At 42.3% G+C, this 14,452-nt stretch overlaps 2 protein-coding genes across 3 annotated transcripts; one reads left to right on the top strand and one right to left on the bottom strand.

Annotated features, from left to right (window-relative positions):
- Positions 1–5,240: 5,240 nt before the first annotated feature.
- On the bottom strand, positions 5,241–8,706 carry ahsg2 (alpha-2-HS-glycoprotein 2). 2 transcript variants are annotated; one of them, XM_047027787.1, is made up of 8 exons: positions 8,453–8,706; positions 7,618–7,821; positions 7,215–7,325; positions 6,820–6,901; positions 6,394–6,551; positions 6,167–6,265; positions 5,975–6,046; positions 5,243–5,836 (listed from the first exon to the last, which is right to left on the bottom strand). In XM_047027787.1, exons 2-8 carry the CDS (start codon positions 7,819–7,821, stop codon positions 5,552–5,554), a joined length of 1,011 nt encoding a protein of 336 aa, XP_046883743.1. In that variant the 5' UTR covers positions 8,453–8,706; the 3' UTR covers positions 5,243–5,551. The 2 variants fall into 2 exon arrangements, with proteins under 2 accessions (XP_046883744.1, XP_046883743.1); XM_047027788.1 differs by lacking the exon at positions 8,453–8,706 and having other exon boundaries at positions 5,241–5,836; positions 7,215–7,404; positions 7,618–7,819.
- Positions 8,707–8,926: 220 nt separating this feature from the next.
- Positions 8,927–14,451, top strand: LOC124473112 (sentrin-specific protease 5-like). The gene is made up of 10 exons (XM_047028379.1): positions 8,927–9,015; positions 9,367–10,368; positions 10,443–10,548; positions 10,641–10,788; positions 10,883–10,930; positions 11,034–11,111; positions 12,956–13,093; positions 13,238–13,321; positions 13,511–13,561; positions 13,678–14,451. Exons 2-10 carry the CDS (start codon positions 9,651–9,653, stop codon positions 13,786–13,788), a joined length of 1,482 nt encoding a protein of 493 aa, XP_046884335.1. The 5' UTR covers positions 8,927–9,015; positions 9,367–9,650; the 3' UTR covers positions 13,789–14,451.
- Position 14,452: the final 1 nt, after the last annotated feature.

Raw genomic sequence — 14,452 nt, forward strand, 5'->3', positions numbered from 1 at the left:
CGAATCAACTGTAAGAGTTTCACACTCAATGGGACATGTCGATGTAAAACCCCTTGTGATGGAAAATGCAACATCTATCCAAGGTGAAGTAAAAATGGACGTAGGCCTACAAGCTGGAAGGCTTATACTTGGAAACAATGTTCGACCAAGAAATATATCTTTTGCTTATCTGGATATGGACCTGAAACCTCAAGATGGAACTCGGGAAGCAGACTACCAGGCGGATATGGGTAGGCTGTTATGTGTGACACTGTCGGCTGTCGCATTGGTCTTCCTCATTCAATCTTTATTTGTCAATTTGAAAATGCTGGTTTCTTGATGTAAATGAGATTGAACGCAAGAACAATTCCTAGATTGGGAGGAGCGTGAGCAGCTGACTGATCAGTTGTCCAGGACAGAAAGTGCTGCAGTGGAACGGCTCATGCTGAGGGACCCTAGGGTGGAATGTGACGAGGAATCAATGGCTCTCAGGGTCCTTGACCCTGCTTCAGGAGGTTTTGTTGTGGACAGAGGTAAATAAAGATGAGCCTTTTCTGCCTTAAAAAAAAAAAAAGAGAATAATTTGGTTTAGCTAAATGTGTAATGACGATCCACTTGCCTCTCCTACAGGAGATCTCCAGGCTCCCATGCCCCTGAGCCAATTGCCACCAAGCTGTGGTTATACTTTGAGATCAACACAGCAGGATATGGTTTTGGTTGCACCATACAAAGGCTGTTATGTATTTTTGGAGGTGGGATATGACTTTCTTAGTAGTCTCTAATGTATTAAACATGGCCTTCATTATCTGCCTTTATTTTCCTAGGAGAATAACTATGTTCTACCATTGCGTTGGTCTGGATTACAAATGAGAATGTCCTGTCCAGCCACCAGACCATCTTCACCCAATGTCCCAAAAGTCTCCTGTTATCATGATGGCATGATGGTCAAGATGGAAAGTGCCTCATCAGATGACATCACTGTTAAATGTAAGTACTTGGGTCACCCAACATTTATTGCTACCTGTGATGCATCCCAGTCATCCAAGGAGGTATTTATATTGATCAAGCTCGATTTAATGCCACACTTCTTTGTGCGATGTTACATTGCTTTGAATAAAAACATCTGCTAATAAAATTTAAATGAGTGCACTGAATCACTGAAAGTCAGACACCTCCTTGAAGTATAGACAATTTGTATACTAGAAGATGGGTGGCTAGTTTCAAGCAGTTATGTATTCTGCAATTCTTCTGGTCATATTCTTAAGGACTTGGGCTGTGATTTATAAAGTGTTTCTTTCTTTGCAGTGAACGGTCAGTGGCAGCCTCTGATGAAGGTTTCATCCCAGTGTGGCTACAGTGTGGTAATGCATCCAAAGGGTGTAGTCATAGCTACTCGCTATGCACCTTGTGTGACAGCAAAGGTACACATCTGCATTATGGGACGTTTTCTTTTTATCCTAATGTTTCATGTTCTGAACTGTGGAATTCTTGTCTGTTTTAAGGATGGAATGTTCACTCTAGAAATTGCCTACAGGGGTAAGATGAAACTCTCTTGCCCAGAAGAACCGTTTCCAAAACTACCAATGCTACCGAGGCCATCCTCCAGACCTCATGGCCATTCTACACACACTGAGCCTAGCAGTCAAGGTCCTGTTGATCGTGACCCTTCTTGGCCTTCCCCTCTTCCCCACTACCCCCCTCAGCCCCACAACCCCACTCAGCCCTACAACCCCCCTCAGCCCTACAACCCCCCTCAGCCCTACAACCCCCCTCAGCCCCACAACCCCCCTCAGCCCCACAACCCCCCTCAGCCCCACAACCCCCCTCAGCCCCACAACCCCCCTCAGCCCCACAACCCCCCTCAGCCCCACAACCCCCCTCAGCCCCACAACCCCCCTCTTCCCCACAACCCCTCTCAGCCCCACAACCCCACTCAGTCCCACAACCCCCCTCAACCCTACAACCCCCCTCATCCCCATTACCCCAAGCCTTACACTCAGAATCCAAAGGATATCACAAAGCCTCTTGAGGACCCTCCAGGTTATCAATTCCCATTTTTGACTGAAACTACTGCTCATCTAACCAAAAAGCCTTCAAAAGTACAGCCCCCAAAGAGACTGCCGTCTCAACCAGTCATTCTTCCACAGTGGCCCAGTGAATATACGCTGCCTCCTCCTAGCAGTCTTCCTCTACGCCCTCCACATCTCTACACTGCTCCCCACCACTCAAGGCCTCACCATCCTAAAACTCCTTCCCCTTCTACTTCCACTGAAGGTCAGACTGAACATGGGCACCGGCCTTCCTACATATTTCCCTTTTACTCTCCGCCAGAAATCCCTACCACCCAGAAGCCTAGATTCATGCATACAAACATCTTTCTAGATGAGGAAAAAAAACCTTCACCAACTAAGCAAACTCCTAGAACAGTTCACCCACCTTGTAAAAAACATCTTTTCTACCCTTGGACAGTGCAACCAGCAACTCATATGCCACAGCATGTCCCTTTAAGAAACCCACCCAAGCCTCTGCCAAGTGTTGCTCATGAATCATCAGAAGAAACTGGTCCTCCTGGGGCTGACTCTATTCCAAACTGTCCACCTATCTGCCCTGCTGGACTTTCTGACTGTTGTCCCCCAGTCATCTTCCATCAACACCACCACTACCAGGTTCCTTTAGGGTCCAGGGAAAATGGCAAACGTCAGCTCCCATTTATGTCTGCAGGTAACAACCCATCCTTTGCATACCCATCATATTGTGCATATCTGCCATGTCCAATTCCTGCCACCCCAGAATCCACAAGTGCGTCTAATGAAGAGCCCTCCATCTTGCCTGCAAACTGGCAGGCCAAGGTCCAAAACAGTGACTCCAATGACAAGTATGAGTCTGGGGTACAACAATCTTTTGAGGCCTACATACCTCAACCTCCTGAACAAACAAATGGCACTCCAACTACCAGCGGTCCCAGAGGACCAAAACCTGACATTCCATCCCCAAAGCATGAACATCCTAAACTGCCATATTTTGTGCCCTACAACACACTAATGGATAACCAGAATGAGCATCTGACAGCTAATGACCGCCACCTCGCTAAAGCTCAGCCACCATTTTGGGGTTTTGACGGTTTAGAGTCACAGTCTCCAAATAGTGACAGACAGAATTTGAAATCAAAGTCTTCAGAGCAGTCATTTTTTGAGGTCTATAGTCGGCGTTCTCTTCAACAGCCCTATGCCCAACTATCTAGTGACCCCATCAAGCCCTCTCGGCAGTTTTCTGGCAGCTCTCTGTGGCTTTCTCAACCTCCACCTCCAGTACAGGCGGATAAGCCCTATGATGCACTTGCTAAGGACCCCAAACGATCCAACTCTCAATTTCTTGCTAGTCATGACTCTGAAGTTCAGCCTAATGGTTCACTTCTTCAAAAACTCCACACCCTTCTAAATGCACCATATGGGAAACCTCAACCACCACCCAGAGCAGTCAATGAAGAGAAGAACTCTTCAGGCCAGCATACCCCTGCAAACGTACCACTGTATCAACCTGCTGGATCTGATACTTTAGAGTCCCACTCTCAGACTTTGGAATTGTCTGATTCTTCACTTCCTGAACACCAAAAGGCATTCCAACATTATTGGGCTCCTATCATCCCACAAGACTCTTTAAAGAAGTTACCAAGCTTTTACGCCTCCAGAGACGAAGACTGACCCAAGTGGTGAGTTAATGAGGATGTCAATGAAATGGTCAACTTTCAGTCTTGAAGATTTGAATGTTCTGATTGCAGGGTCTGTGAACAGCCCCAGCAAGTCATACTGTAGTGTACTGTCATGTCAAAATGTTAATAAAATTGTAAAAACTACCTTTTTGTATGTGTCTGGGAGAATTATGGGGATTACATTTATTTATTTAGCAGACTCTTTTATACAAAGTGACTTCCAAGAGTTTTACAAAAGTGCATAGGTCACTGATCATAACAACAAGATAGCCCCAAACATTACGGGTAGCCAAACATGAAGCATACATTGTGAAAACCAAAAAGTCCCAAAGGGAAGAACAACAAGGGCATGTAGTTAGACAAGTTACAATTAAACAGCAAGACCCTCAAAAGTGCAAGAGTATACCTGTGGAAAGCAAGCAACAATAATATATTTGACGGCGAGTACAATAATTAAGACTGTTACAACGAACCAACAAGAGCAACAAGTCTGAGTCATTGTGGTCCTGGAAGAAACTCAGGTCCAGGCAATCATTCTTGGGTGCATTTGTACTCCTGGAACAAATGTCTTGAGTCTTTTCTTGAAGGTGGAGAGATAGTCGGTGTCTCTGATGGAGGTGGGGAGTTGATTCCACCATTGGGGGGCCAGACAGGAGAAGAGCTTGTGTTTGGACTGGGCGCTCTTAACCGGTGGGACCACCAGACGGTTGTCAAAAGAAGACCCTAGGTGGCGGGTGGGGGTGTAAGGCTGGAGGAGAGACTTGATGTAGTCGGGTGCAGTCCCGTTCACTGCTCGGAAGGTTGGTACCAGAGTCTTGAATCTGATACGGGCCATGATGGGAAGCCAGTGGAGGGAGATGAGGAGGGTAACAAGCGTCTGGGTAGATTGAAGACCAGACGGGCTGCTGTGTTATGAATCTTCTGGAGAGGGTGGGTTGCACATGCTGGGAGACCGGCAAGCAGCGAGTTGCAGTACTCCAACTTTGAGAGGACAAGTGCTTGGACTAGCAGCTGATCTTTAACATGAGTTGGTCTGTTAGGTTTGCGCATGTTCAACTTTGTACAAGTTTGTGTGGTTGTTGCCTGCCCTCTCCTGGTGTAAAGGTGGTCCTACACAAAGTAGGAAATTAAGATTCAGGGTGCATTTTCTTATGGTGAGAATTTTAAGAAGTGGGTTCATGTCAGTTACCCCTTATCACTATGACATGGCTGCAAATGTGTCATGTCACAATTTAAATTTCTTCAAGTAAACATTTGGATAAAATTACAAATGACATTTCATTTTATTTGGACTTGGTTAAACGCTACAATGGAAGGGGTGCTTTAACATTGTCAATCTTAGTCTCTTACCAAATTCCCATTAAGCCTGAAAATGGCTGTCCGATCAGTAAGATAGCTACCGTGATTATAGTTTAGTCCAGAAGATAGGTTGTTATTGTGTTGGTTACCCCGGGTAGCTTTCAAAGGTTTGGCAGTGACAAGTTCTAAACTCAGTGCCCCCTATTTCATCAACCTGTCCAGAGACAATTTGCTCGATACAAATTAATTTATAGCTTGGTTGCTAACATCAGTTGGGTAGTTTATTTAGTGAGTTCAATGGGTTTATTTAATGAGTGGGAAGGGGTTTGGTGCAGTCAAACAAAGAAGAGGCCCCACCACTTGTGAAGCCGTAGAAAGATCTTTTAACATTTTATTTTTCAACAGTAAAAAAAGAATACTCACACACTTGCTTATTGAAGTTGATAAAAGTACTCTTTCAAGATTTTTGAATCTCATTTGATATGCACCAGTATTGATGTGGGTAGCTGGAACTGTCTACTGTATTTGTTTGCAGAGCAGCAGAGCTTTATGAACCCTTAGTTCTCAGAAATGTATGACCTTCCCTGGGCACAATGGTACTAGCAATGTGGGCTGAACAGCAAGGCTGTCTGTAGCATTCAGGGCATTTGTTGTGGCAGGCACGTCTGTGACATTGGGGAACACAGGCACCACCTCATGGGACTCAGCAGACAGAATGCCGCTAGAGTCAGGGTCATGAAAGGAGGTGAGCTTGTGATGCCTCAGCCCTGGTTTGACGAGAAGGTTTCCTTTGTGGACGTGGACCCCAGGTGGAGGAGCTGGCACTGTGTCATTGGTGCCATTGACAGTCTTTAGGATAAAGGAGGATGACCAGAATGTCAGAGATAATTACTTGTCATTTTAGACCAGTACAACATCTTAATTAAGAACTGTTAAGACAATTAATTAATGGTTGATATATGTACAAAATGAAAATAGTTTTCTTACCTTTCTTACAAAAATCATGCAGTCAACTGTGTTCCCAAAACTCCCACCTTGTGCTTGACAAAAGCCACGTTGCTGGAAGCAGTAAAAACACCTTTCTTGTTTTTCACAGTTTTGTACTTGAGCCAATTCTGGACCAGTTCACTGTGAAACGTCTTGTTTTATGTTCCAAAATGTCATACTCTGTATACTTACAGGAGTAGGCAGAGGTACGCAGCTATTGTTGTTCTCTATGGTGCAGTTGGTCTCTGTTATAATGTATTCTGCCTGGTATAGAAGCTTAGGACTTACCACCTGCAAACATTTATATTAACATATTGCACAGATATATTGTTTATTCAATAGGATAAAATACATACAACATCAATTCAGCTCAACTTTACATCACATCCTTGTATGTAAAAACAAGAAAAGGGTTTTACCTTAGATGTCATCCGTCCCACTTCCTCCAGAACAAACAAAGACTCATTGCCTGTCTTGTTGTTGAAAGAGGCAAGAGAGGCAGAGACAAGTGCTAGGCCTGCAGTGTCATTAAGCAGCAGTAGCATAGGACAGCCCAAACATATGTCCTCAGTTGATTCTAAACATTGATACCGATAGGGATGAAAGATTAGTGTGTGTGTCTGGTTAACTTGGACATTAACGTACAATGAGTCCTTGTGTACAAGCACTGTCCTCGTTTATTGGGATTGGTTCTTAAATTTGACCATGATGTAGGGAATTTCTGAATAGGGCCTCTTGCAAACTAATGCAACAATGTCACGTTGAAAGGATGATTTACATTAATGACTGAGTCCAGACATTCAGCATGAATTTTATTAGGATAGTAGAGTGTAGCCAACGCTCACCTTCCGTTTTACACTTGAAAGATGTGACGGATAAAACTCCACCAACATTTGACAACACCACATCACAGTCTGCCTCGACCGACTAGATGACAAAAGACAATATATTAAAAAGGAAAGTAGTGGAACACATACAACACAGCCATTCATGGTTTAATGATGGCAGATGTGAACCATATTCAAGTTGCAGCAAACTTGTTTTGGAGGGAGCAGATGCGTAAATATGAAGTACTTTCCAGAACAACAAGTAATATAATTGACATTGCAACCGGCACCTGAACTTCAACTTTGAGCCTAAGCATACTAAAATAGTCCTAAAATAGCTGTCTTCATTACAGCGCACAGAAATGCAAGACATTTTTGTAACCTTTACAAACCTTTATGGATGTAAGACTCACCGTCAAGTATTTGGACCTGACTGTGCAGTTGGCCACAGGTGTGGGGTCCAGGACATGACATGTGGTTTCTAGTAACTCCAGGTCCATCAGATAAGCCTCTCCACCCCCAGGCTTAAAATGAGGAATAAGCAGCATTACTTGACGACTTGATCCATTTCATGTTCATTGTAAAGTGGTTCTGCTGTGATACCTTGAATAAATTTTTTAAGCACAGTATTTCAACACAACACCAATATGAGTAAATATGGGAATCATCATTAAGTATAGGACATCAGTATTCTGTAATAGAATATTCTTCTGGCCTCAACTTTTAACATCAAATTTACTGACAAAGTAGTTTAAATGGTTAATATTTGAACAAGATTTCAAATGGAATTACTTTAATTGATTAGAATTGACTTACTGTGGTAATGATCTTTATCTCCTCAATCTGGTTCAGAGCATACTTGTAGCCATGAGTGTGCTGGGCATTGAGGTAATCCTGTGCCACCAGTGCCGCAGCCTCTGCCTCAGGGGAGTCACATGGGAGATGAGACACACTGGGTAACCCTTGTGCCCATGCCCCTACTAGCAGAACCCAAACCGGTACAGCACCCAGGAGATTCATCTGCAAAGCAGAATGGAGACGATTTAAATGTATTGACGCAGGCAGGGAGTCAAGAGGGTTTGAAGTAAGGCAGAGTCCATGGTCCCTGTAGTTATATATTGTACTTGAAACTGAGCCAAGGCAAATATCATCATCCCCCTGATACCCATGTCACATGAGAGTTATCTACACTCTTCAGAGTGCACCCAAATATACAGCCCACCCTGGCCATATGCAATGTGAGGTCTGGGGTGATCAATTGGAACTGTGTTCAAAAAGACTGAGATGAGGACAACCTGTGAGGTTATGCTGGATTTTACAACGGCATGGAATGCCATAGCCAATCACAATCAAGGATGGGAACAACCAGTTTTAGAATCCAGCATAACCTCACAGGTTGTCTTCATAACATTCTTTAACATTCTATATTACTGCGCATCGAATATTTCAAATTGAAAAAGACGGCAAAAATGTCCATCTGGCTGTTGCGTGGCAACGATTTTGGTAGGAACTATACTTTGTAGTAGCGGAAGAATGACGGTTTAATATTAAACTATTTTGTTTCTAATTGTTTTGATGAAACCATATCAAATATTTCTAGTAACAGTTTTAGAAAAAAACGCTTCGCGTCGTACCTAACATCTCCCCTTACCTGTTCTAAAATCAGCGTAAACCACGGCCTCTTGGGTCTTATTGCTTAAATGTCTACCACCATCTACTGTCGCGTACCACTCGCTCCTGTGTCACGTACCACTCGCTACAGTACTATACAGTACAGTTTCGCTTCCAACCGCTACTGTTATTTTGGTTACATCAAAAACATATTATGTACCTAAGTAACTGCCTGAAAAAGGAATGATAAAAAAGTTAACAAATTCGATAGAGTCATGTCATTATTATTGAGGGCTTGAGATTACGTGGTTTGGTGTAGGGGCGAAAATCTGTTAATTTATTGTTGAGAGTTTGTTGAATTATTTTAATAAATTCGCTACTTCAAGCATGTACGTAATATTGTCACAGATTTCTTTGAGACTTGTTTATGTTATTATAACTAATCAAGAATGATTAATAATTTAATAGACCACTTAAAATACCCGGAAGTGACGTCTTAAACATGCGACTACACGCGATGTCAACAAAACACATGCGTTAATACTGAGTTGGTATGGATGGTGATTATGGAACAGTGGGTAACGCAAATTGTGATTCACAAAGGTACCTTAGAACAGAAATGTGTTACCAAATGTAGTGTTGGATTGTTTATTGAAAATAATTTAGAATAGACAGTCGCTCTTTTTTGTATTAATTGTAGGTAACATTAAGCTTAGATAGGAACATTGAACTTTAACGTGAGCTACTGTCTAGTTAATTTAACAGATCCTGATCTATGTCTCGGTTTGATGTACCTGATAGCATAACCAATTTCCACTCCCATTAACTTGCGAGATTAATACCCCATCTGACTTTCTGTAACCAACATCAGAATATCTAGCCCAGTAACTGCACTGGCTTCTGATATTGTTTGAATTCATTACAAGTTAAAATTATATTTTTCTTAATTTGCAGTATGTGGATTGCACACAAAGAATGTGCAATCTGAAAATATGCCGCAATTCAAGATCGAGTTCATAGGAGACCCAGGTTTTTTGTGAAACTACCACAGAGGGCCATCTAATGGAGAACAGAAGATTGACCATACATGGACACATACTTAAGAGATATTGGCTCCCAACTCTCCAATCTAAGCCCAGACTGAAGTTAAAAGCAACCGTTCCAACCAAGAGTCAGAGTGCCTACCTTATACTGACAACATACAGATAGGTAAAGCTCCAGGACTTCTCCTAAAATCAATGTCTCAAGCCTGTTCGTCCAATAGTCTTACAGAGACTCCCTTGATGCCCTCCTCTGGCCATCCCCCTTCAGCTCAAACCAATGGGCAGCCCCTCTCAGAAACTCCACACCAGCATGTTTCTGAGGTGACTGGCCATGTTCCACCGCTGGATATGAAAGCCTCCAAAGGAAAGGAAAGACCACACCAAAGTAAACGCTTCAAGTCAATGGCAAGAGGAATACCTGCCCGGTCCATTAATCCTAGAGGGAAATTCCAATTTAACATTCAGTTCTACCGGTGTTTGTTGACAAAGTGGCCCCACAGGACGTGGAGCAGAGCAAGGTGTTTATTCTGGCTCTCCAGGTTCAAAAGAAAGAAGTGTTTTAAAGGAAGAATTTGCACATTCCGTTCTAACTTCCAGGTACTCAATCACACTGGAGATGCTCAAGAGAGCAAGTCACCTAGTCAACAAGAGGGTAAATGGGCTTTAGACACGGACTGTGATGGGACAGAAGCCCTAGATGCCAGGCCTGCAAATGACGCTTCCAACTTGACGGTGTGTCCTGTATTGTCTGCTGTGTCTGAGATCCCTGGCAGTCTCCAGCAGCACCAGGGTCTAGCCAGTGATGCGGGCATCACTGCTAAACAGGCAGAAGAGAAGAAGGGGGTGGTGCCATCTCAAAGCCAGCAGTCGACCATCGACACCAGCAGTGAAGCAATAAAAAGACTCATTCATAGTAAGCCTTTTTACAAAGCTGTTATTCATAATGTCATACCTGTCCAGTATATTCAAATATGTGTCTCTCTTTAGTGTTTCTTGACAACTTCCTTGAGAAGTATGGAAGTTTCATCCCTCTGAGAAAGAGTATGTTACTGAGGCATCTCAATAAAATGCTCAACATGGAAGTGTCTAATGAGTAAGTCCTCATCAGTTTGGTACTCTTGGCCTGTACATACACCGTTTTAGAGATAAACATTTCATAACCAATGTCTTATCCTTTTCCGGTAGGAATTTGCCCATCTTTGGGGAAATGGCAAAATACCAAACTGTTTTAGCAAGAAGACCAATGTCCTCGTTCCGAGTAGTTCATAACAAGCACACTCTGACACTGGAGGACCTGGCTACTCTGGATGGTCACAACTGGCTCAATGACCAGGTTTGTCCCTGCTGAGAATCCACTTATTTACTTGTTGTTTCTCCATAGATGCTGCATTTACTACATTGTCTAAGCTTATTTTGTACTTTTCAAGGTCATGAACATGTATGGGGAACTGATCATGGAGTCTGCACACCAAAAGGTTGTTTTTGCTTATTCATGCTTTTTGCTTGCAAATGTTTTGAATAATATTAGACTTTCTGGCTTAGTGATTCATGTTAATTGTGTTTTTCTCATTCCTGCAGGTCCATTTCCTCAACAGCTTCTTCCACCGACAGCTGATGACTAAAGGATATGAAGGTGTGAGGAGGTGGACAAAAAAGGTATTAACTGAGGTCATACTAACGTGTGTTAAAGGAGATTCCAGAAAGGGTGGATGGATTGAGTTTGTTAGTTAGAATGATAGTTTATGATTATCTTACTAAACCTAGTTAACCTAGAGTAGAAATGTGTTGTCAATGAATGGTTGGATAGCCCATTGAGATTCAGGAAGAATAGGTAGTCCCCTAATTTTTTATTTAGACACATTTATGGTTAGATTTGAAAATTAGATTTCCAACTGTTACTACTAGGGTTGGGAATCTTTTGGTACCTCACTATTCGAATCGATTCTTGGGGTCACGATTCGATAAAAAATCAATTCACAATATTTACATTTGTGAATCGCTTGAAGACTGAATTGTGATTCAAATGTGAATCCATTTTTCACCCCACCCCTATAGACCAATTATTTGTTTGTAAACAATCGGGATGCGCGCGCACTGTGGCTGCAGAAAACTGGGAAAGGATAGCATTTTAAATGGCAAAAGGACCACACGGATAATACAAATAGTTAGATTTAAAAAGACCAAAAGCGTTGAGGAGGACATGCCGTTAGGAGAGAAAGCGATTACCCAATGATCTGTCGCATCAGAATTTTGATTTGGGTCACTAAAGTCTTGAAATTTGAGTGAGAATGTCGCCCGGTACACACCGCATAGTCGAGCGGCAACCATATTTTCACGTCATGTCACAAAGTTCATAATTTTACACTTTTACAGTCAATTCTACATTTAAAAAGTCGAGCAGGGCAGCTTTCAAGAGATATGGGAATTCTGCTTTTAGTCAGCTGGTCCGATTATTTTTCTGATTTGTTTAAACTGGCAATCTGAGTGAGACTACATCCCAGTTACACTGTTTTGACGTTAGCCTCAGTCAGACTCGCTCACTGGCAGTGTGCACAATGTTGTATTTCACTCCATTCTACACCAGAAACGTCAGGGAGGACTGCCTAATGTAGATACGAGTCTGGTGAAGATAGCCAGAATCTCGGATTTCTTTAACCTGTCTGTTTCATTCGTCATTTGCCTGAGAAAGCGACCTCCGTTAGCCAGGCTAGTTTTGCCCGATCACTTGGACAGGCTATTTATTTAAGGGTATCGGGGTCAAGTGACTTTTGTGCATAGACAAGTGAACGTAAATGTATTTGTCCAAAGGCCAAGAGCCTCAAAAAGTTAATATCAAGCCCTGCCATCCAGTGGCCAGAGATATATGATGACCTGAACGACACTCCAAGAGTAATAGAACGGGGAGAAGTTTGTCTTTTGCAACCCACATGCGCAGTTGAGCCTGCTTGACAGTTGTGTGACGTAGGGTGATAATTGGTCTATTGCTACTATCTAGTTAATGATCCTGAAGTACAGTACCAGTCAAAAGTTTGGACACATTTTGGAAAATGTATGTATACTTTATGTCTTGGTTTGACGTTCCTGGAAGCACACAAGATCCGCTCCAACTAATTTGCTAGTATAATTAGCTAGCTGACTATGGCTGTAACCAACATCACAACATGTAACCCATTAGTTATTCTGGCATCTGACATCGTTGATTAGAACCTCAGACAAATTTAGTTTCTCTCAATTTAAGTATGTTGACAGTTTACAAGAATGGGCTTGTTCTAAAGCAGGGGGGTCGAGCTCCGGTCCTCGAGGGCCGCTGTCCTGCATGTTTTAGATGTTTCCCTGATCCAGCTCACCTGATTCGAATGAATGGTCGTTATAACAACCCTTTTAATTGAATCAGGTGTGTTGGAGCAGGGAAACATCTAAAACATGCAGGACAGCGGCCCTCGAGGACCGGAGTTCGACACCCCTGTTCTAAAGGGTTTTATGTGCACGTACTTTGATAGGTGGACCTGTTCTCAAAAACTCTGCTGCTGGTGCCCATTCACCTGGAGATCCATTGGTGCCTCGTTACTGTGGACATAGCAAGCAAGAGGATCAACTTGTATGACTCCCAAGGCATCAAGTTCAACGAAGTTGCCCAGGTGGAGGACGATGAGGATGTGCCAATACAAATTAGAAAAATATCAACCATAAGATTTTTCCCACTCTGGAGTCTGAAACAAAGGATGTAAGTCCTATCACCATAAATCAACATAAATATCTAAATGTTCCTATTGTTTCAACAGAACATCCTGAAATATATCAAGACTGAAGCAATGGAAAAGAAACAAACTGCTTTCCTGAGTGGCTGGACAGTGTTTGTTAATGAGGTAGGATGACTAGCATGGGTGTTTACTTGTAGATATCCTTGACTTTTATTCTTGTTTGTCCCAGTTCTTAGGATTTTAGGGATAGTTACAAAATATAGATTTTTTTATCTGTACGGTTCAGGAGTCCTTTAGAATCTACCATGTGATCATTTGCATGTAACTCTTTGTCTCCCTTTACTGGCCAAATAGGGAATCCCTCAGCAAACAAATGAAAATGACTGTGGAGTGTTTGTCTTGGAGGTACTAGCATGCTTTTTTCTCTACTTTAATAAGTGGTCTGTCTTCCAGTAATACGATATTCCTGAAGCTACTCTCTCTCCTCTACTTATATCTCTTATGTCTCCTACTCCTCTTAGTACTGCCGGTGTCTTGTTCTGGGGAAGCCACTCCTGTTCTCCCAGAGGGACATGTCCAGCGTGAGGAAGAGAATATACAGAGAGCTCTGTGACTGCCAACTCTCCACCTAACCCTTGCTTGGCACTCTTTCCCATCAGAACCCTGCACCCACTACAACTGAAGAATGTAGTAGCAACACTTTGATGCTGTTATACACGGTAGAATAGCGTTTTCTCAGATACCTGGTCTGAGAGCTTGGTACAAGATTAGAATCCAAGGCAGGAAAGTATGTATCGATGCAGGCTGTTGTTGGAGTAGACTTGCCGAAAGTGTAAAATGTGGAGATGTTAACTATTAATGTTAACTGTTCTTTAGTTTACAGACTTCATCCTTTTCAGTCTGTTATCAGTTTTTGTTATTCAGTTGTATGAGTTGTGCACACTGGTATTATACTTAACAAAATAAATATAAACTTTTCTGATCAACTGTTCTTTTTCAGATCATAGATTGATACTATTTGGATATTATCATCACTGGGTCATCATGTTTTACCCTACATTTCTTTCAAGATAATTTTTTTAGGTTATGGTCCTGATAAGGCTTGGTTGTGATCAGCATCAATGTTAATGCTAGAGTAAAACATTTTATGTGTTGAAATAAAATGTTATTTATTTGTAATGCTGACAACTTTGAAAGTGGCGGAGGTAACATTCATATATCTGTTTTGTCTATTGAGGACTGTGTGTACATAGTAACTTTACAAAGACTTGTAAACATGAAATAAAACATTAACAT

This window comes from Hypomesus transpacificus, chromosome 10 (assembly GCF_021917145.1).
Source record: "Hypomesus transpacificus isolate Combined female chromosome 10, fHypTra1, whole genome shotgun sequence".
NCBI lineage: Eukaryota > Metazoa > Chordata > Actinopteri > Osmeriformes > Osmeridae > Hypomesus > Hypomesus transpacificus.